This window comes from Equus przewalskii, chromosome 14, assembly GCF_037783145.1.
Source record: "Equus przewalskii isolate Varuska chromosome 14, EquPr2, whole genome shotgun sequence".
NCBI classification, from domain to species: Eukaryota; Metazoa; Chordata; class Mammalia; order Perissodactyla; family Equidae; genus Equus; species Equus przewalskii.
The window spans coordinates 44,383,100-44,405,804 of NC_091844.1; the positions used below are offsets into that span (position 1 = coordinate 44,383,100).

Genomic DNA, 22,705 nt, shown 5'->3' on the forward strand with positions numbered 1-22,705 from the left:
TATGTACTGGGGGGCTTTGGGGAGAAGAAGAAGACGAACAAAAGATTGGCAACAGATATTAGCTCAGGTGCCAATCTTAAAAAAACAATTAAAAAAACCCGAAACCTGAATTCAGTATTAATTCTTGAAGTAAGTGATTTTAGCAGTTTTTGACACTTACTGTTCTTAATTGTATTTATCTAACATGATGGACATATTGAATATGTTCTTTTATTTAAATATATGTATATTTTTGGTGATAGTTTTTTTCTTTTCTTTTTTGATAAGGATTTGATAAGGAAAATTGGCCCTGAGCTAACATCTGTTACCAATCTTCCTCTTTTTGCTTGAGGAAGATTGTCACTGAGCTGACATCTGTGCCAGTATTCCTCTGTTTTGTATGTGGGACGCTGCCACAGCGTGGCTTGATGAGTGCTGTGTAGGTCTGTGCCCACAAACCCCAGGCCACCAAAATGGAGTGTGCAAACCCAACCACTAGGCCACCAGGCCAGCCCCTTGGTGATAGTTTTTTAAAGAGCTAATAAATACAGTGCTGAAGAAAAATTTTTGAAACTTTCTAAAACGTATCTGTAAAGAATTATAGATAAAAGATTAATTTTAATTAGTTTCTGATGTCATGCCACATACTGGCTATGGGAAAATGCCTCAGTGGGTCTAGAATTACACATCTTTAAAAAGCAATACTAGTTAACTTTTCATGGTTGTTCACTTCCTCATCATAGTATTAAGTAAAGAATGATTCAGAAAGAATTGAATACTTAGAAAAATTCTCTTCTCAGTAGCTAGTTATATCTGAGTATGTAGTGAAAGCCAAATTGTAAAGAGACTCACAGTTATTTCTATAATCTTGCAAAGATTCAATAATATCACATGATGTCTATCAATTCTGTGGTCTGATTCATCGCAAATCCTTTGTAGCATGTCATTGTTAGTGGTTCTAATGACAGACACGATGTGTCCCTTCATTTCCTCAAAGAAGAGGTAGTATAAACAGAAGATGCAAACTCGAGATATTACCTAAAATGAGTAATTTGAAAGTGTTCAGTTCTTTCTGAATAATCCCGTACTATCAGAATGTGTATATATTCTTGTCACTAAAAGTTTCACAGAAGTCAAAGGAAATAAAACAGCTATTGTAAATAGAGGAAAGAAATAATGATTTACTGAGCAAAAGCTCGCTTTCATGAAATGATCATAAGACAGGATTTTTAATGAAGTAACTAGCTTTCTTAATTTTAATATCAGTTGATATTTTTAGTTCCCTCAGAGAGAAGTAACAACAGAGTACACATGCTTGATCTTTTATTGAGGAATCTCATTTAAGTATCTAACACCTAAAACTCAGATTTCCAAATAATAAGTATTAGGCCAGTTCAACTTGGGCACTTTTATTTTGTGGGCATTTGATATATTATTAACTTAAGTCTATCTGGCATTATAATTTTAGTTATTTGACTCATTAACTTAAATTTACAAAAGATTTAAAGACCTTAGATGTGTTTTTTCACGTTTTTTTAAACTTTTTAAATTGCACTATAGCATACCTACAGAGAAGTGCACAGTCATAAGCTCTAGCTTGTTGAGTAATTGCCCAGTCAGCATTACCCATATAACAAGGTTGGGTATCTTTTTACAGGAGACTTTGCAGCAATTGATCATGATGTCATTGCCAAATGTTTTAATCATTGGCAAAAATCCGTTTTCTGGTAAGTATTAAAATTAGCATAATGTGATAGTAAAGTCTTATCTTTGTGTAATACTCTAATGCTTACCAAGGTTTTGCCTATGTACATTAACATACTAGGTTTTTCATGACTCTATAGGGAATGTTAGAAGTGACACTCCATTTTGTAGAGAGAAAATAAACTTAGACTATTTGTAAATTGTAGATGAGATCAGACCTAGGTTTAACGTTAAGTTCAGTATTTTTTTGATTCTACCAAATTGATACTTTTCTGTGATGAATTTTAGTGTCTCCTTATAAACAAGTATAGAAGGTAATATAGTTATAAGCTTAAAGGACCATAATCTTAGAAAAGAAGTGATTTTGAAATAATTTCTAGGTTTCTGCTCAGATATCTGTTATCTACCATTGCCAAAGTTGTTTGAGTCTAAGTTTTTACTGATTGATATGTTGTAATTTATATTAAACTACTTCTGAATGAGAAACAGTTTCTTAAACCATTTAAATTATTTTCTTCAGAACTTTCTGCGCTTTACCACATTTTAAATGTGACATGTTCAGAGTTTTAATTTTTGAACAATTGGGGAAACTAGCAGCTACCTAACATTTTCAACAAAGACTTATTCTTACATGCTACATGTAACCCAAATCAAGTTTATTTCTCCAAACCCCAGCCCCACCCTCAGTCAAAACAAACAAAAATAAAACCAAACTGAAAACTGAAATCAAACAGGTGTTTTTATTAAGGAAACTACCAGTTAGATGGGGTGAACTAGGAATTTAGAGAGAATTTAGAGAGATTCTGGGATATTTGATTGTGAGTAGAATGGAATTATTTTTGATTCCACATTCATTTAGTAATTACCTACCAAGTTATAGGAACCAGGAATATAAAGAAAATGGTCTTTGCTCTGGAGGATCTTGTGTTTTCGTGAGAGATAAACAGATTACTGGGAAATCAGGTAATAATTAGTATAAAATAAAGATATATAAAAATATTAAGGCATATAGAATATGGAGCCATTAATAATTCTTAAAGTTGACAGATTAGTGAGGGTTGGTGATCTTTGCCGGTTGGGTCAGGGAAGACCACAGAGAGATGTTAGAACTGTGCCTAGGGTTCTGATTAAAGGAGTGTGATCTATGCGTGTTTGGGGAAGGGTGATTGTATGGCTCAGTGTGGCTCAGAAAGTAAGTTGTTTCATGGAGGGTAGGAAGAAATGTTTGAAAAGAACATTTGGACTTTATAATAGACAGATTGGCCTCATGGTAAAATTCTGGCTCAAAAGAGTGACTTTTTTTTTTGCCACCTGAATGTAGGAAAATCTGAATCAAATACTGTTGGATGGTGAATGTACTTTCTAGTTCTGTTATAGAACATTAACTTCATCCACCTTGTTATATACCTTTATTTTGCTAGCCTCACTGTAACTGACATTTAAGGTTTTGATCCTTATGAATCTACACAGTTGAAAGGCATTTAAATTTTATAGGTAGATGAATCGTGTAAGATAGGTGTTTTAGAAAGAAAACATTAATAGGCCTAAAAGAAGCCAGACGTATTAGGAACCATTTGGGTGACTTTGTGACAAGTCCCTATATTAGCAGTTGTTAATTAGTGTTCTGGTATAGTATAATCATTCATGGAAAAGTAGTAGATTTATAGTTAGCATACTTTATTTCACAGAGCCTTGAAGCCTATTTTATTTATATGGCAGCCTTTCAAAATTGAGATCCTTGCTGGTTTCTTCTGCTCTTACCACATTGTGCACACACACAGCTGCTTTTTTGAATTCTCTATTATATAGATTTAATCCTTTGGTCAAGTTGTTGTGATTGTTACCTCTAGAAGTGATTCTGCCAATCTAAGAGAGTTGAACTAAAGTGAAATGTTGTGCTTAGTGATTGTTTTCATTGCAGAACAAGGCACAGAAGAAGTTAAAAAGTTGCTTTTGCTTTTACTGGGTTGTGCAGTTCAGGTAAGTTAAAACATTTCTTTATTTTCATTTTAATAACTTCTTTATATTTTTTTCAGGCTCTGGTTTCTGAAAGACTTAAGAATGGGCCATTAGTTTTCAAAGTCTATGTTAGAAATTTTTAAATAACTGTATAACCTATGGAGATTTTGAAGAAAAATACTTATTATGTTATTTTATTTCAAACTGTAGTTATATTGTCAGACAGTCATGTCATTTAAAATCTTTAATTATTTTCTTTTATTATGAGGCTTCTAATCGCCCCAAGTTTTTCAAATTTCCTTAGGGTACCCTTGAAAACCACTCTCAAAACATCCTTATGATTTATGCGTGCATGTGTGTGTTATAGAAGAGAAGGAGGATTAACAATAAGAAGGATGCAGAAGTTGCAAAATGTTTTACGAGTCTAGTTTATTATTATATTACCCTTTTGATCGGAGATTATAATAATACACAGCTATTATTTATTGAATGCTTACTTTGTGTCAGATATGATATCTTATATAGGTTTTCTCATAATATCTTCTTTTCAGAGAAGGAGATTGGCGTTTAGGTAGAGTGATCCTACCTAAAAATAAGTTATCCAAATTAAAACACTTGTGAGAGTCAGAAAGGGTGCTATTAACAATCATAGTGGGACGGCATTTGTAAACTGGTCCTGTCACAGACAAGCTAAGATGGTTGCTCTAGATTTAGGTCATATTGCTTATAGGCCAAAGAGTCGAGATTCAGCTCTGGTCTGACTTCAAAACTTATTATACTGTGTTGATTTTTCCTTTAATCAGCCATTGTTTGGATGAGTGATTACAGTGTTCCTTCAAACTATCTCAGTTCTTTGTGGAATAAAGTTATCTGTGAACAAATAAATAATGTGACTGCTAGTAATTATACATACCTATGTCAGAAATTATATATCCAAGAGAGTGTTAGCTTTTAGAGCTGACTACTTGGGAGCTATATGCTTATACAATGTATGTTATCAAAGTTTTATACTGTGTAATACAGGTGTTTACTTCATAGCTGAGTAGATATTAAGTTAAATATAGTGTTCGTGGTCATTGCTGTTCTAATTTGGTCATCAGATCCTGAGTTAGAAACACAGTCCTTAATTATTTAGAGCCTTTGTATACATTTGCTTTTTAAAATACCCTCTGTTGATGAATGTTATGTAAATTTAGATAACATAGTGATAACAAATATTTGATTGTTATTGCTGGTTACTAAAACTGACAGTGGGAATGGAGCAGAACCGAGGAGTTTTAAGAGAACAGTCCTAAAATCTTAAAGAAACCATCATTTTAACCATCTGTAAGAACAACAGAAAAAGACTATAGACTCTAAACTGCTTCCCTCTATCTTACTATTTTCTATAACTCACATAACAGTATCCCAGTTGCTGGAAAATGAAAAGGGTATCATGGAAATAACATTCCTTTTTCCAACATGCTAGAAGTTTTGATAGGTTAACCAACCCAGCTCTTCTAGTTCTGCCAGTGGGTGTTTCCTAAAGAAATTGACCAAGAATTTTTTACATTTTAATGACTGTTGATATTCAAGTTTTAAAACACCTTGTATCATTTTACTTTACCAGTGAAGTAAAGCAGAGCTATGAATTGGGCATATTTTTCTTAAAACTACTTAATGAAGCTGTGTAAGAAATCATCAATTAACGTAATGTCAGATATGTATATTTCTTCATATTGATGCATAGAACTAAATGCTGCATAAGTCAAAATAACATTTACATAGTTGTCCCCTCGTAAGGAGCCTACCTTCTAAAATAGTTTGCATTAACGTCATCATGCAATTAAAACAAGAAGATTTTCTAGCAATGCTAAGTATTCTTAATTTTTCCTATTAATCTATTAGCTGGTTATGATTACTTGTACTTTAGAGTCACATAATATGGAAAGGGTTTGTAAGATAGATATTATTTGAAATGATTATTGGAAAAGAGAGGAAGAATATTTGGATTAGGTATAAGAAAAGGCACAATGGGAAAATTGTTTAAAAGAATAATTATATAAATAGACATCGGTGTAACATTGTAAAGTGAGCTAGAAAATAAAGGTGATTCTGAGATGTTTAGAGAGAACAGGGCAATGTGAAGGATGGGGGAGGAATTTATTAGTTTTATAATTTTTTTTAACTTAAGGGGAATAGTTCAAAGAGCACATTAATGAAATATATTAGCAATGTGGCAGAGTGACTTTAGGAAAGTGTGGCTAGTCAGTGAAGAGTAATCTGTAGCTAGTCAGTGAAGAAGATGTCCAGAACCCGTAGCAGCAAATTTATGTGATAATAAAGAAAGAATAAATATAGGAAAGTTTATTTTTTTCATAGTAAGAGAGGATAGGTTTTATCAATTGTAGAAAACAAAGCAAAGACACAAGGAGACCATCATCCTAATCCTAACATGTGTCAACATCGTTCACAGTTTCTATGGAAGTGAGGAGATGGCAGGGTTGTCACACTTTGGTCTTTGATGTGAAATGAGTTTATCAAGAAAACTGTAGACCAGTCTTTGTATATACTTTAAGTCTTTGTAGTCAAAGAAGACTTTTTTTTTTCTTGAAAGCCCTTGAGACATGCATCCATTGTGGTGCCAGCATGGCAGATCTACCAAGAAAGGAGGAAGGATCCAGTTTTGAAAAATATTTGTTCATTCTGTATTTTTTAAATGTTAATGACCTGATTTTTTTAATGCTTACTATGTGCCAGGTGCTGTAAGAAAGGACAGGAACAGGAAGTTTTCTTTTTTTATATATATGTACAAAGCTCAAGGAGTTTCCATTTTAGAGGCGCACAGACCAAATAATGACAGTACGAGGTGATAACTACCATAATGCAAGATACATTGGTGCACGGAAGAAATAATTTCATAAGTCTGCTAGTAGTGTCAGGGAATGCCTCTCTGAGGAGGTAATATTTGAAATGAAAGCAAAGATTTTAGGTAACTTGTCAGGGAACATCAAGTATGACTGGAATGTAACACACATGGGGAGAATGGCAAGCGATTAGACTGAAGAGTTGACAGGGATTGGGTCACAAAGTACTGGGTTTGCCATATTAAGACAGAATTTAGATTTCATCCTATAGGTATTTGGGAGCCACTGAGGCTAACAACATCAAATGTGTAACAATCAAAATCTCCTGTCAGCCTTCAGCTGTGACTGTATGAACAATTAGAAATCTTTGTTGATAGTGAAGAGCCAAAATGTACCTCAGGACAAGAAACTGTTGATGGAAGCAATCAGCCAACAAGTATTGTTGGAACACTTTCTAGAACATAATCTCTATTACAGAAAATCTGTTCATGTAGTAGTTGAACAGGTTAAAATTCTGATGTTTAGTATAATAGATAAGTGTCGTAAATATGTTTTTCCACATCAGGATTAGTTTCTATCTGTTATACTTGTGATTTGTAGATGGAAGTAGCAAGTTAAAGTTTGCAGATATCATACCAGAGTCCAAGAATTCAGTGGGTCATAGGTTTTAAAAGATGTTGCATTCATAAAAAGAAATAGAAAAGGAAGCAAGCATCAGGAAATGGAAAATTTTTTTCTTCTTTCGAAGAAAAAATTGTGAAATTCTTAAGGGGAAGCAGCATTCAAAAACAACAAAATTAGCCACCATGCTAGGATCTTACCTCACAGAGTAAGTTATAATAAAGACTTTTTATTTTGGATTATACAATCAAGGATATAAGCCACAGGAATAACATTGAATAGAAAGAAAACTGTTGAAGGCCAGGGCTTGGGTATTTTCATTATTGACTAAACCAATCCAGTTCCTCCAGAATCTTTTTTAATGGATAGCACATCTCCTGAACCACTTCTGAGCATCAGCGAGAATTTTCACAGATCTGCATCCGAGCCCTGAGATAGTTGAGAGATTCCCAAGCAAAATCATCCCCCACAGAAGGAAAATGTTTGCAATGTGTGTTGTTTGGGAATGTCTTTCTTCGAAGACCTTATAAAATTTACCCCTTTTCAACAGAATTTAGGTTTTATATCATTGCTGGCTATTCAGTAACCAAAAATGTTACTTATTTTGGTCTTTGGCCAGGTTGTGTAGTACTGAAAGTAACTGAGTGTCAAGTGTAGATAGAATTACAATTTTGACCCTTATGTGTCCCCTTATAAGAAATTCTAACGTTAGTATTTGGTTCAGAAAACCAATTTTGAACTTGGTCAGCTTGAGGGCTACAATCTATTCTTTTCCTACCAGTTTTGGTAAAGCATCTTAAAAATGAGCATTTTAGGGGCTGGACCAGTAGTGTAGTGATTGGGTTCGTGCGCTCTGTTTCGGCGGCCCGGGGTTCATGGGTTTGGATCCTGGGTGCAGACCTACACACTGCTCATCAAGCCATGCTGTGGCAGGGTCCCACATACAAAATGGAGGAAGATTGGCACAGATATTAGCTCAGGGCCAATCTTCCTCACCAATTAAAAAAAAATTAGAATTTTAACACATTAATTATTGTATTACATTTTTGGGAAATAAAACAATACATAACTTCTAGCCAAGGCATTTCTTTTTCTGAGAAGATGTGATAGCAAACGTAACAATTTAAAGAGGTAATTTTTTGGCTGATATTGTTTTTAAAATTTTTATTTTTTTTTTTGTAGTTGTGGAAAAATATACAAAACATAAAATTTACCATTTCAACCAATTTTTAAGTATGCAATTCGTTAGCATTAAGTACATTCACGTTGTTTTGCAGCCATGACTGCTGTCCATCTCCAGAATTTTTCTCATCTTCCCAAACTGAAACTCTATCCCTCTTAAACAATAATTCCCTATCCCTTTTGCTCCCAGCCCTCGGCAACCACAATTCTACTTTGTTTCTCTATGAATTTTATTACTTTAAGGTCTCATAAGTGGAATCATACAGTATTTGTCCTTTGGTAACTGACTTATTTCACTTAGTGTAATGTCTTTAAGGTTCATCCATATTGTAGCACATGTGAGAATTTCCTTCTTTTTTAAGACTGAATAATATTCGATGGTATGTGTATACAGTATTCCCTCCTCCCCCCATCTGCAGGCAATACGTTTCAAGACCCCCCAGTGGATGTCTGAAACTGTGGATAGTACTGAACCCTATATATGCTGTGTTTTTTTCTATACGTATATGCTTATGATAAAGTTTAATTTATAAATTAGGCACAGTAAGAGATTAACAACCATAATAATAAAATAGAACAACTACTACAGTATACTGTAATAAAAGTTACTATAGATCTTAGCAACCTCAGCATACAATTTTTTTTCTTATTAAGTGGAGAACTTTCACCTTGCACTTAAAGGAGGCACTTTACGGCTTCTCTTTGGCATATCTGAATTGCCAGCATCACTACTCTTGTGCTTTGGGGTCATTTTTAAGCAAAATAAGGATTACGTGAACACAAGCGCTGTGTGACAGTCGATCTGATAATCAAGACGGCTGCTAAGTGACTAATGCTGGACAAAGGGATGATTCATGTCCCAGGTGGAATGGAATGAGAGTCCATCACGCTACTTAGAACAGCTCACGATTTAAAACTTAGGAATTGTTTATTTCTGGAATTTTTAAATTTGGTAGTTTTGGACCACAGTTGACCATGGGTACCTGAAACTGCAGGAAGCGAAACCAAGGATGAGGGGGAACTACTGTGCTATATTTTATTTATCCTTTCATCCACTGATGGACACTTGGGTTGCTTCCACTTTTTGGCTATTGTGAATAATGCTCCTATGAACATGGGTGTACAAATAGCTGTTTGAGTCTCTGCTTTTAGTTCTTTTGGTATCTATCTGAAAGTGGAACTGCTGGATCATATGGTAATTCTATTTTTAATTTTTTTAAGAACTGCCATTCTGTTTTTCATGGTGTCTGTAGCCATTTTACATTCCCACCAACAGTATACCATGAGTTCCAATTTCTCCACATCCTCGCCAACGTTTATTATTTTCTGGGGGTTTTTTTGGTAATAGTCATCCTTTAAAGAGGGAATTATTGGCTCTAGGGCTTAGAAAAGGCAAGTGTATCTGTTTAAACTGAAGGCAAAGATTTGCAGTTGAATTGGAGGACCCTTCAGTGAGACATAGTCATTATAACCCTACCATTTTATATGCTCGTTGGCTCAGAAACTAGGCATAGGTCAACATTTTTTGGAAGCATTGAAAATAAAAATTGAGGTTACTGTACTTAAAAAGTTAGTTATTTTATATATGCTACAAATGTATATCAGAAAGTCATTCTTTTTTCTTTTTTAAAGGTATGCTTTTTTGGTGAAGAAGATTGACCCTGAGCTAACATCTGTTGCCAGTCTTCCTCTATTTTTTTTTTTCCTCCCAAAAGCCCCAGTACATAGTTGTATATTCTAGTTGAAAGTCATTCTAGTTCTTCTATGTGGGATGTCACCACAGCATGGCTTGATGAGCATTATGTAGGTCCGTGCCCAGGATCCAAAGTGGTGAATCCCAGGCTGCCACAGAGGAGTGCATGAACTTAACCTCTCAGGCACAGGGCTGGCCTGAGTCATTCTTTTTTTTTTTTAACTCATCCCATCCTCCCAAAAACTCTGACTTGCTAGTCACAACTAGGAATTGTACATTCCCAGTAATTTAATTTTAAATATTATTATGTGATCCTAATAATTTTGTTTTTGCAGAATATAGAACTTGCTGCCCTGATGGGAGTGTGTTTAATTAAGTTAAATTGTATGGCAATAGAAATAGAGTGTTATGATTTGATATAATAAATGTGTAGAGTGTAAATCAGAACCTTGCTAAGCTTCTTAATGATCAAAGAGCCGATTTTTCTTTTTGTTAGTGTATTGTCTTCACTAGTAGTTCAGTAATTGGCCCAGGAGATGCAACTAAGCTAGACAAGGCAGTGCTCTCTATTTTGTATGCACTTCTCATTTGGTTGCTGCAAGAATACAGTTATACTAGCAGTTGGATTACAGTATAAGAGATGTAGATGGGAGATGGAGATTAAGATGCATGTTAAACTGTTATTCAGTACTGACTGGAAAGAAAAAGGTTGTTTGTATTTTAATATTTTTAATTTATATAAAGCTTTTAAGCAGTTGCACAATAAAGAATTGCTGCCTTTATTCCACTTGATACATGTGTACTTGTATATCTTCTTAAATTTTGCCCCTGGTAACTTTGTTATTTTAAAAACAAATCAAATATTTATTGTATTACCTTATAAATGTTGAACTGGGCCACAAACATAGGTTTATTTCATTAGGATTAATAGGATGAAGATGTGAGAATGAATTATAAGCTTGAAGTAAAAATTGCTTAAATTTTTTTTTCCAAGAAGAAAGGCTGTGTTGTTTGATAATAGCCAAACACTGACTGAGCATTTTGGCTGTATTCCGAATTCTGCCACTGACTCACTGTGTTTTTTGGCAAGTAACTTATCCTCACTGAAACAAGTTCTTGATTCTTTACTTCTCTGTTTGTAAAGTTAGCATAATAATATTGTACTGACCTCAGATGGGGTTGTGTAATGGTTTCCCGCTTTAGAATTTTCCAGCATAAAAATAATATAAATTTTCAATGCTCTGCTTTTTAAATAAATATTTCTAAATTGTTATCTTTTTATTAGGTAAGTATATTCGAGAGACCGTTTAAGTGCAGAACAAAACAAAACGTTTATTGTACTGTTCAAAACGTAGCCAAGCTTTTTAGCCTGATGAGTTTTTAGTTACTTACAGCGTATTAAGGACTATACCCTATAAAGTATGAATGACTGTTTTATTCATTTCTTTTAGTGTCAGAAAAAAGAAGAATTTATTGAAAGAATTCAAGGTTTAGATTTTGATACAAAAGCAGCAGTTGCCGCACATATTCAAGAGGTAATAACCTGTATGCAATTTCTATATACATTTTATGAAACTCATGGTGTGTTTAGTTGTATATCTCCGTGAATACTTAAAGTCATAGGATAAGCAAGAACAGATCAAGGTCAAATATAGGTGAACCGTGCTTTTAGACAATCTTTTTCTCTTTAGAGAGAGCTTCTTAAATGAATCATCTTATACACACGGCACAGTGCTAACTACACATGTACCGTTGCCTTTTCCATAGGGACATAGGCAGGAAGGGTTATTTGAGGAATGAAGTATATGTCTTTGTTAGCACAGAATAAATAGTATAGTTAAATGCAAGCAGCCGAAAGTGGATCACTGCCTGTAATTCAAAACTAAAGTGAGGTAAGATGATAACTTTAGTGTTATGTCATCCCAGTGATTTTCTTTTGAATGAATTGACACAGCATTATTATAATTGACAATATTGCTTGAATTATAAACTCATTAATTTGCAACATCCATATAGAAACTTAAATACAGGACATATGTTGCAGTGTCAAATAATTGAAGTTGATATAATTTATTTGTTAAGATTGCTTTTAAAAGCTGCTGTTTCTGTACTATCTAGTCTTGGGCTTTTAATCTTGTGTGCTTAGTAAGACTTTTTAGAACTAGAGCGTATTAAATTTTACATGTCGATTAGAAAGAGAACTAAGGAAATGGAAAGGAGAGAATTTTTAAATAGCGAAAATTGGTAGTGTTTAAAATATTTTCTGTTTAATGACTGTGTTCCATATATCATCTTTTCTCTTAGTGAACATTTGTAGAATCCAGCTTTTTTGTCAGTAATATTATTGTCAACAGTAAGCATATCAGTACTCTACAAGATAGAGTTTTATTGGTAGTTGCTCTTTTATATATGTTTGTTTATGCTAGCTTTGTATTTTGTTTTGAATAAATGCTAACTATTGCAAGTTACTAAATTTGCCACCATCTTGAAAGTGTTATTTTTGCTGTTTATTGTCAAAGTTAAAGCAAAATATCAGAATCACAGCAAGAAATGGAGAGCAAGAAATAAGTATTTCACTTAGAAAATTTTTCCATTCTTTTAAAAATCTTTATATTGAGATTCCTTTTGTCCTAAAGTTCCGTGATAGTGTCATCTTCAGAATCTACAGACTTAGCTTGTCAAGTATAAAAGTGCAATAACATATGTCCTATAGGAGTAAAAAATTTTTGCTTTTGAGTTCAAGTTTGATAAATTTAGTCTTATCTAAAGAAAAGTTCAATTGATTTTGTTAAAGCAGTTGTCAGACATATCAATATTACCTTCCCTTAGGAATGTCTTCGATTAAATATTTTATGTTTTAATTGACTGGAAAATAAATATAAATTTATTTAAAGGTTATATTTAGTAAAAATTTTTAGTAGTAGCCTCTTCCTCACTCCTGAATCTCAAATGTTCTTTAGACATCATATTTGCTTTTCATATTTTTATTATATGGGGTATTTGAGTTAATTTTGTGCTAAAATGAAACAGATTTTTAAGGACTAGTCATTTTTTAAATTGTTTATTTTGGTTGTTTTTCTAAAGGTAACCCATAATCAGGAAAATGTATTTGATCTGCAGTGGATGGAAGTGACTGATATGTCTCAGGAGGAAATAGAACCACTCTTGAAAAATATGGCATTGCATCTAAAAAGACTTATAGATGAGAGAGATGAACATTCAGAGGTTTGTAAATTTGTTTCAGTATATTATGAAAGTTTGCTTTCCAAAAAAGAAAAAAAATTGATACTCTGTTTCTTAGGGACAGATAGTAAAGTACTGTATGTCTTTTTTGTGCAACACAAGAACCAGAAAGGGTATATAAAAGCCCCAAATTGCTAGTAAACAGATTGCAATTAGGTTTTCTTTTCTCCTTTCCTTTTAAGTTATTATTCTGATTTTGTTCCCATGTGTTTTTTAAGTCATCCCCATAGTCTGGCAACAGTACAAAAGTGTGAAACTGAAAATATCATTGATGTAAGTGGAAAAATCATTGCCTTGAAGCATAAGAATTTGCTTAAGCTTAATTTCTTAATTTTATTGCCACATTTTGAGGTTGGAAAAATAAGTGTTAATAAAAGGAGAATAACAGGTGTTCTGAATCAAATGTCCCACAAAAGGTCTCAAATTTTTGTAGTCAGTATAATGAGGTGTGATTTTAAAAAAGAGAGTTATTATAAGTGCCTTTAAAAGAGTACTTTGCGTTTTAAAAAAGACTAAAATTGCACCAGATCTTTTGCCTGCACTCTTTGAAAGCAGCTTATAATTTTTAGAGGAGTCTAGACTTCAGTGCATGTGGTAGTGAGTAATATTTTCTTAATAGCTGACCAAAGTACTCTGACATTCAGGAGAATGTATGGCTTTGATCTCTTGTTTCATTTACATGGGAGAGACAGTTTTGAGCTTATTTATAGAAAATTTGATTACTCCTGGGACTTATGAAAGACTACATAGAAGAAATTCCTAAATATTTTTTTCTGAACAAAACTTTCTTGTCTCTATGGAGTATATTAAGTTCTGATGGGGATTTTCAGTTTTTCTTCAGGCCTTAAACGAGAAGAAAATATGGAAAATAAAAAAATATTTTAGAGTGACAAATTTTTTAAAAAGCTAAAGCAGTAAGGCTAAAGGAAGAAAAGAGTGAATTGAAAAACATCCCTAGCGTATGTCAAACTTATTCTGAGATTTAGGTCATTTCATTTTCAATCTGATTTTGGAACCATATGCTGTATCTTCTTTTTATTTTAGTGTCTATTCACTACTTTATTCATTTTCTAGAACTTCCCTCTATTTATATTTCAGGATATTAAAGGTATTTTGAAAGGTGTCCTCCAACTTCTGAGGAATTACTTCTATAAATCTATACTTTGGTTTCATGTGACTGATGGACATGTATGAATTGTTTGATCTCTCATGAAGTGATTAAATGTGAACAAAATACTTGTCCTTACATGATCTGTGTCAAAACTAAAAGGGATATGAAACACTATATAGAGTGATTGTTTGAAAAACCTCTTAAAATTTATTATCCTGCCTGATTAAGCATTTTAGTTGAATTTGGTTTTCAATTTGGGTCACTAGTAGACTAATTAAAAAAGATAATTTAAAATAATTGTGAAAAATATTAGACACATCTAAATACAGTATGTAAATAAAATAATTCTGTATCATTCAAGTGGATTGAAACAAGTTCTTATTTAGATTTTCCCTTTAACTTTTTTCTGTTTTGGTTGATCCTTTATCATAATTGTTTCACTTTAATCTAGGAAGTTTAATTTAGTAACCCTGTTTTTAATTGCTCTTTACTTTTTTATTATTAATGCTGTGGAACAAGTATTTCTTCAGTTCTCTCCTTTTACTAAAAACCAAATAGGAGATTTAATGAATTTAAGATCTTTTTTGTTGTCACTATTTATTTTCTGCCAAGCTTTGTGGTATAAGTTTATCACATACTATCTTATTAAGTCTGCACAATAACCCCCCATTTGATAGATACAAATACTTGATCTCAGAGAAGTTGAGTAACTTGCTGAGTCTAACTCCAAAGCTTATGTTCCTAACCATTATAATACCTTTGCCTAAATCCGTGACTGCGCCGAGCACATGTCTCCTTCTTTTCCTTAATAATGAGTTCCGTAAGTAAAATTACTGTTACCTGAACGTTTTTCTTAGCATTGATGTATCTTTTTATGTTCATTTTTCAATGTATATTAATAAATGCCTGCTTTTTGCAAGATCTTGTGCTAGAGTGCTTGGGAGCAACAACTGACAACTTTCGAAAGAGAACCAAAGATGTTACAATCTAATAGGGAAGTTATTTTAATAAAATAATTAACTATAACAATAAATTTTGAAAGTGTTAAGTACCTTAAAAAGACATATATATAAAGCCTATAGGAATTTAAAGAAGGAAGATGTTACTTGCAGCTGTTAGTGGAATGTCTAGGATCAGAAGGATCAGAGAAGGCATATGAAATGAAAGTTAAGCTTTAATGACATTTCCTGTCAGACTTTTTGGAAAATATTTGGGGGTCTTGAGCTCAAGAAACTGCTGCCACTAGAGAAAGGTCAAACTGTCTTTAATGGAAAATACCTCTGAATACTCTTAATTCTTAGTACCTGGTTTCTTTTTTAAAAATATTTTGCAGCCCATAGTTCTTTTGTGCTCTGTTTGTTGGCATTGGAAGCCCTTGATATGTCTATTTCACCACCTGCTAAGTTCAAATGTAGTGTGTGTCTTCAGTACTTTCCTTCAGTTCTCCATTTTGTGAGTCACTCAGTGAAATATTTTTGAGCAGCTCTTTTTGTGTGCAGTACACTGCTGGATATGATCAGAGATACAAAGGAGGCGGAACAAAGATTGTATCTTTTTTATTGAAAACAAAAACTGTAAATGAAAAATATAAGGTAGAATATAATTAAATTCTAATTTATTTGTGTGTGAAATAAATGTTTATTAAATACTTAGTATGTGCAGGTACCATTGTTAGAGTCGGGGATGTTAGAAGGCAAGATTAAAGATAATTGAGGGGCCAGCCCCGTGGCCGAGCGGTTAAGTTCGTACGCTCCTCTTCGGCGGCCTAGGGTTTCACTGGTTCGGATCCTGGGCCTGGACATGGCACCGCTCATCAGGCCGTGCTGAGGTGGCATCCCACATGCCACAACCAGAAGGACCCATAACTAAAAATATACAGCTATGTGCTGGGGTGGGGGGTTTGGGGAGAAAAAGCAGGAGGAAAAAAAAGTAGCATTGAAAGAGAAATAGAAGGGTAGCAAGAGAGAAATGTGATTTTTTCTTTCTGAGATAGAAGAAACTTGTATATCTTTGAAGAACAAGGAGAAAGAAGCTAACTGAAAATGTTATAGAAGTAAGGAATTTGTGTTGGGAGAAAGGGATGCATAAAAATGGAGGCATTCATCTCAGATGGTTTTGTTTCTTTGATAAGTTGGAGGAGAGGTCATTTGTTGGAAGTGATGATACCAGTTTGCAGTTGGAGGCTTAAGTAGAGAGAAGAGAATAAATATATTTACAACAGCCAAGGTGGGGAAATTTGCCAGGAATCAGCAAGATTTCAATAAAAGGATTGATGGGCATTGGAAAGAGCTTAACTGGAAATGAATGGCAAGATCTGTAGTAGGGCTATGTATTTTTTTCTCTCTCTCTTAGAGTTCTTTATCAGCTTGGAGTAGGAATAGAAAAAACTGATGGTAGGTAAGGAAAATGACATACTGTTAGAGTCAAACTTGAATTCCTGTTATACCTATCATTAAATGTGTGACTTTGCTTAAGTAATGTATATGAGCCTCAGTTTCTTTATGTTTAAAATAGACATAATAACTTATGTTGCTGATAATAGTATTGGATGAGATCTTGTTGGAAAATTCCTTAGCTAGGAGTTCTATAAATATTAGTTCCCTTTTCGTTTTCCCCCAAAGGGTGAGCTATAGTCAAAGATGGCATGGTAGTGTTAAATTAGAAAGTACGGGTGACATTTAAGGGCCTAATTATAGTTCCAAGCCGAGTAGGAACTCTAGAGTAGCCAGGAATAATCCATTTGATTGAGCGGAAAAGGGGGAGTCGGATGATGAAAGCTTCAGGCATAGATATGGTGACTTGGGAGTAATGCTAGTAAAGAAGGGACGGCACAAAAGAGGTATGCTTCCTTCACTGGAGAACCCTGTGTATATGGAATAGGGAATGGATATGGAATTGTAGCAAGAACAGGAACTGGCAAGTCACATTCTGTGATTTCTCAATAGGCTTACTGGAATCTTTGAAAGTGATAGGTGGACAGACCTTCATTCAGGTGCTGAAATATATCCCAAGGATAAAGAAATGAGTTCTGATGGTGGTTTGAAAAAAAAAAAGAAAGAAAAGTAGTGATTAAGTGAGGGGCAGTATAAGACTTGGTGATGAGAAACAAAGTGAGGATGGTGATTCCATGGTTCCAAGGTGGTAATTCCACCTATTCTGTCTGGAATAGAAGGACAGTTGAAATTGTTATAGAAGATAATTTCTGCTTGCCTGAGAAGTTTTAAAGAAAAGCAGAAATTGGTTTAGAATAAGAGAATTTTCCAATAAATTAGTAAAATGGAGAAATATGATTGAGTGAGGTACATGTAGGTTAAATAGCTCTTAAAGTTCAGGTTTAGGATAAGTAGAGGGAGATTTGTGCCCCATGGAGGGTCTCTAGAGAAAGAATAAAAGAAACATTGAGATGGAAGCAAATTGAAACTAGTATTGTAAGAGAGCATAGTTTATGGAGTCAAGAGACTGGCCTGGAGTCTTGGCAATGCTGCTAGCTACTAGTGTGATCATGGACTATTCAATCTCTCTGCTTCAGTTACCGGCAGAATTAAAAGATTGAGGGATCTGTTAGATCTCTCTGAGGTCCCTGTTTACAATTCTAGAGCAGTGTTGTCCAATTCTGCAGTTATGGTAAGATTGTATTTCTGCACTGTCCAGTACAGTAACCATTGCTACATGTGGCTGTTGAGCACTTGAAATATGGCTAGTGTGACCAATGAACTGTATTTTAACTTTTTAAATTTGTAATTAAGTAACCACTTGTGTTACTGTCTACCATATTGGACAGCACAGTTGTAGACATATCACTCTTGGGTTAATTTCTTTCCTATGTGAAAAAGTCTCTCATGCCTTTCCAACAGTTCCTATCTGGTCTAGTTATTTTACCACAATTGATTTCTTTTGTTAAAAAATTAGAAACAGAAAAATACTAAGTTTTGTTCTAGTGTTATCTACTAAATAGCTTACCCATGAACTGTTGAATGAAATTTTTAAAAATGACAGCTAAATATGACAAAGTTAAGATATTTTTGACCAATGAATTGTTTTTGATATTGTAGTATAGTACTTAGACTCGGTATATAGTGTTGATGTGTTTAGTTCTCTGATATGTAGAATACTAAAAGTGATTCTGTGGTTATTTCTATATTTCCTTAGACTATAATAGAGCTCTCTGAAGAGCGGGATGGTCTTCATTTTCTGCCCCATGCCTCTTCATCTGCACAATCACCCTGTGGATCTCCAGGCATGAAGCGAACAGAAAGTCGACAACATCTGTCAGTGGAACTGGCAGATGCTAAGGCCAAGATAAGAAGACTTAGGCAGGAATTGTAAGTTGCTAATTTTCAAGGCTCACTGAATTTATATGGTTGTAAAGGTGACCTAAACAATATTTTTAGGCTTATGGAATATAGATTAGTGGTTCCCCATTGCTAGCCTGTTTTCACTAGTGTTTGACAAAATGAGAAAAATAAGGAGACTGGCATGGGGTTTTCCTAATGCTAAATCTTACCAATTTAAAGGGTGCCCTTTTTTCTGAGTTATGTCCTTCCTATCTTTCTAGTGTTAAAATATTCTTTCTTTTATAAAATAGTGTTCTTCCTTGGTAAATTGGGGTCTCCTTAATTTTTTTTATTTTTACATTCCTTGAAATATGAAATACTGGCAGCCACTGGTACAGAGCAGTAAGTTTAGCTCTTTTAAAATTAGTATTATAAAAGACTGAATTGTTGGTATACAGTATTACAAAAAAATAATTTTGTGTATCTTCTGCACTGAGTAATTAAAGTGCCTGAGCCACGTACTAAGAAATGGTAAATATTCAGATTGGTTAGTGCTGATGAAATTATATTTATTTAACTTTCAAAGATTATTGCACAAGTCACTAAAAATATCACATAGGCATTCCTTGGTGAATCATATGTAAAGACAGGACCGCTATCTCCTGGGGATCTTTTATTTTGCATTTTAAAAAGAACAAAGGATTTTTGTGTTTGGGTTTTTTTTTTTTTTTTTTTGGTTTGTTTTCCTGGAATTTGGGCTTCAGAATGTAGATTTTAAATTTAAAGCTACAATATAGCAATTAAGTTTATTTACTGATTATTTAAAGCAACTGGTTTAAGAAAGTGATTGAATATGCAAGGTAGAAAAAATATACGGTCTATAGGAAAATTTGAAAACAAAAAGATACAGCTTTCTTGGTAGATGTCTGCATTATTATGTATCTATTGAAATGAACACGCCCAGGATATTCTATAAACAGCTGCACTAGGAAAATTAGGGAAGAGATTGCTGTTATTAGTTTGACTGACAGTTAATGGATAGCCTAAACAGTGAACATTAGCTTCTTCCATATAATTTAGTACAATCTTCTCCAGTCTTTAGATAAAGCATGCAATTAGAACTGCAATGATGGCTGTGAATTCATTTAACATTTTGCATATTAGAATTTGATTTTTAAATAAAATTTACTTGGCCATGGAATTTATTAAGATTCCAAACAACTTAAAGAGATGATACAGTTTATGCTCTCATATGCTGATTGGAAAATGTAAATATGAATATTTTTAACGGGTAAATGAATATTTTTAACAGGTATATAAATATCACAGATACAGCAGGTATTCCCGGTAACTAGCATTGCATCAAATATCATCTAATAGCTTTGATGTCCTTTGAAAAACTGTTCCTTCATGGATTTCTTCTAGTAATATTTGTTTTAAGTCATTTTCTTAGGACTAATCTTTACTAAAGTGATGAAGTGTGGAAATCATGGTGGATAAAAATAGTTCAGGTTGGGGCCAGCCTGGTGGCGCAGCAGTTAAGTGCACATGTTCCGTTTCTGTGGCCCAGGGTTTGCTGGTTTGGATCCCGGGTGCGGACGTGGCACGACTTGGCAAGCCATGCTGTGGCAGGTGTCCCACATATAAAGTAGAGGAAGATGGGCATGGATGTTAGCTCAGGGCCAGTCTTCCTCAGCAAAAAGAGGAGGATTGGCTGCAGATGTTAGCTCAGGGCTAATCTTCTTTAAAAAAAAAGTTCAGGTTGCCATATACCTAGTGAAAATAAATAATTGTAATGAGAACATGCAAATTAACTAATAACATACTTATGGGTGATACATCATAATATAACTGCTTTTGATTTATTAACATATAGAGCAAAAGTATAATTTGCGATTTGGATGTAAGAAGTAATTCCTTATACATTTCATTTTAATGTAGTAGTTAACACTATCAAAGACTTTCTTTTAATAATTCTCTCTGCCTCCATGGATCCCATGTTTTCAAAGAATTTTTCTATCATATAAATTATTCTTTTTTTTTTTTTGAAGATTTTATTTTTCCTTTTTCTCTCAAAGCCCCCCGGTACATAGTTGTGTATTTTTATTTGTGGGTCCTTCTAGTTGTGGCATGTAGGACGCCGCCCCAGTGTGGCCCAATGAGCCATGCCATGTCTATGCCCAGGATCTGAACCGGCGAAACCCTGGGCCGCCGAAGCGGAGCGCGCGAACCTAACCACTTGGCTACAGGGCCAGCCCCTATTCTTTTTTTAAATAACAGGTTTATTGAGATATAATTTATATCAGAAAATTCATCCTTTTAAAGTGTACAATTCAGTGATTTTTAGTATATTCGTTTAGTATATTATCACACACTAATTTCAAGACATTTTCATTATCCTAAAACGAAACTTCATACTGATTAGCAGTCATTCCCTCTTCCCCTTTGCCTTTGGCTCCTGGCAACCACAAATATACTTTTATTTCCATGGATTTGCCTATTCTGGACATTTCATATAAATGGAATCATACATTATGTGGCCTTTTGTGGCTGACTTCTTTCACTTAGCATAATGTCAAGGTTTATGTTACTGTAGCATTTATCAATACTCCTTTTTATGGTTGAATAATATTCTATTATATGGATATGCCACATTTTGGTTATCCATTTATCAGTTGATGCACATTTGGATTGTTTCCACTTTTTGGCTATTATGAATAATGCTCCTGTGAACATTCGTGTGCACATTTTTGTGTGGACATATGTTTTCAGTTCTCTTGGGTATATACTGAGGAGTGGAAATGCTAGGTCATATGGTAGCTCTACGTTTAACCTTTTGAGAAGCTCAAAATATTTGGCTACACCATTTTGCATTCCCACCAGCAAAGCATGACGGCTCTAATTTCTCTATATCCTCACCAATACTTGTTTTTATACACTTTTTTGATTATAGCCATCCTGGTGTGTATGAAGTGATCTCTCACTGTGGTTTTGACTTTCATTTCCTGGTGACTAATGATGTTGAGCATCTTTTCATGTACTTATTGACCATTTGTATATCTTCTTTGGAGAAATGTCTATTCAAAGCCTTTGTCCGTTTTTAAATTGTTGTGAGATAAACTTTTAAACAGATCAGTGAAATAATGTGAAACTGAAGGTGTATTAGAAGTCTGCATAGCCTGCAGTTGAAACCCAAAAGAGTTTTGATCATTTCTGACTTGAGAGAAAAAAAATGGTGTCAGGAAGATTTCATAGAGATAGTCACATTTCGGTTGATGATAGGCATTAACTAGGTTGAAAAGGCTCAATTGGTTATTCTAAGCAGAAGAAACTGCAACAGTTCAATAGGATATAAGGAGGGGCGTGGCAAAAAATGAAGTTGAAAATGATGCAGTGGATACGTGGAAGGTCACCTGTGCTTTATTCAGAAGTTGGGACTTTGAAAAGTGGGGACCAATTGAAGACTTTTTTGCATAGGGGAATAACAAGATCAGATTTATGTTTTACTAAAGAGATACTAGCCTAGTGGCCAACTCTTAGTGTTCAAATTGAAAAAGTGAATTCTGGTGGCAGTGTGAAGGTGGATTGAAGGACAGTCCAAGCAAGAAGTGGCATAGGCCTGATCGAAGGTTGTAACAATGAGGTTGAAGAGGAGGTAAGGGACAAGGCAGGGTCTTTGTATAATTCCCACTTTCCTGTAATCAGTGTCTATCTGGATGGTGAATGTCATTCACTCAGGGAACATAAGAGAAAGAAATAAGACTAAGATGAAAGGCAAGTTTAGTTTTTGACATATTCATTTTGGGGTACCTTTGAAATATCTCTGTGGAAAGGCTCATTGGATAATTGACTATCTGGTCCACAATGCAGAATGGAGATTTGAAATCACTTGCTTACTGGTACAGAATAATATGCAGCCTATAAATAGTAGTTGAAACCTTGGGAGTAGATAAGACTGCTCAGGAAGAACATGAAGAATGAGAAGGATGTAATCTGAAGAACACAAACATTAAAAAGGGGTTTAAGTGGTTAAGGGCAGACTTCACCATTTATTAGCCACATTACTCAGTTTCTTCATCCATAAAATGAGACT

General features: G+C 34.1%; 1 protein-coding gene across 14 annotated transcripts in view; it reads left to right on the forward strand.

Moving 5' to 3' along the window:
• The window catches only part of CCDC88A (coiled-coil domain containing 88A), a 123,167-nt gene that overhangs the window by 35,172 nt on the left and 65,290 nt on the right, over window positions 1-22,705 (forward strand). For all 14 annotated transcript variants that reach the window (XM_070572643.1, XM_070572646.1, XM_070572648.1 and 11 more), the window contains exons 4-8: window positions 1,637-1,706; window positions 3,605-3,663; window positions 11,436-11,519; window positions 13,069-13,209; window positions 18,488-18,660. In XM_070572643.1, the coding sequence (XP_070428744.1) occupies window positions 1,637-1,706; window positions 3,605-3,663; window positions 11,436-11,519; window positions 13,069-13,209; window positions 18,488-18,660 (527 nt within the window). The remainder of the gene's footprint in view (window positions 1-1,636; window positions 1,707-3,604; window positions 3,664-11,435; window positions 11,520-13,068; window positions 13,210-18,487; window positions 18,661-22,705) is intronic.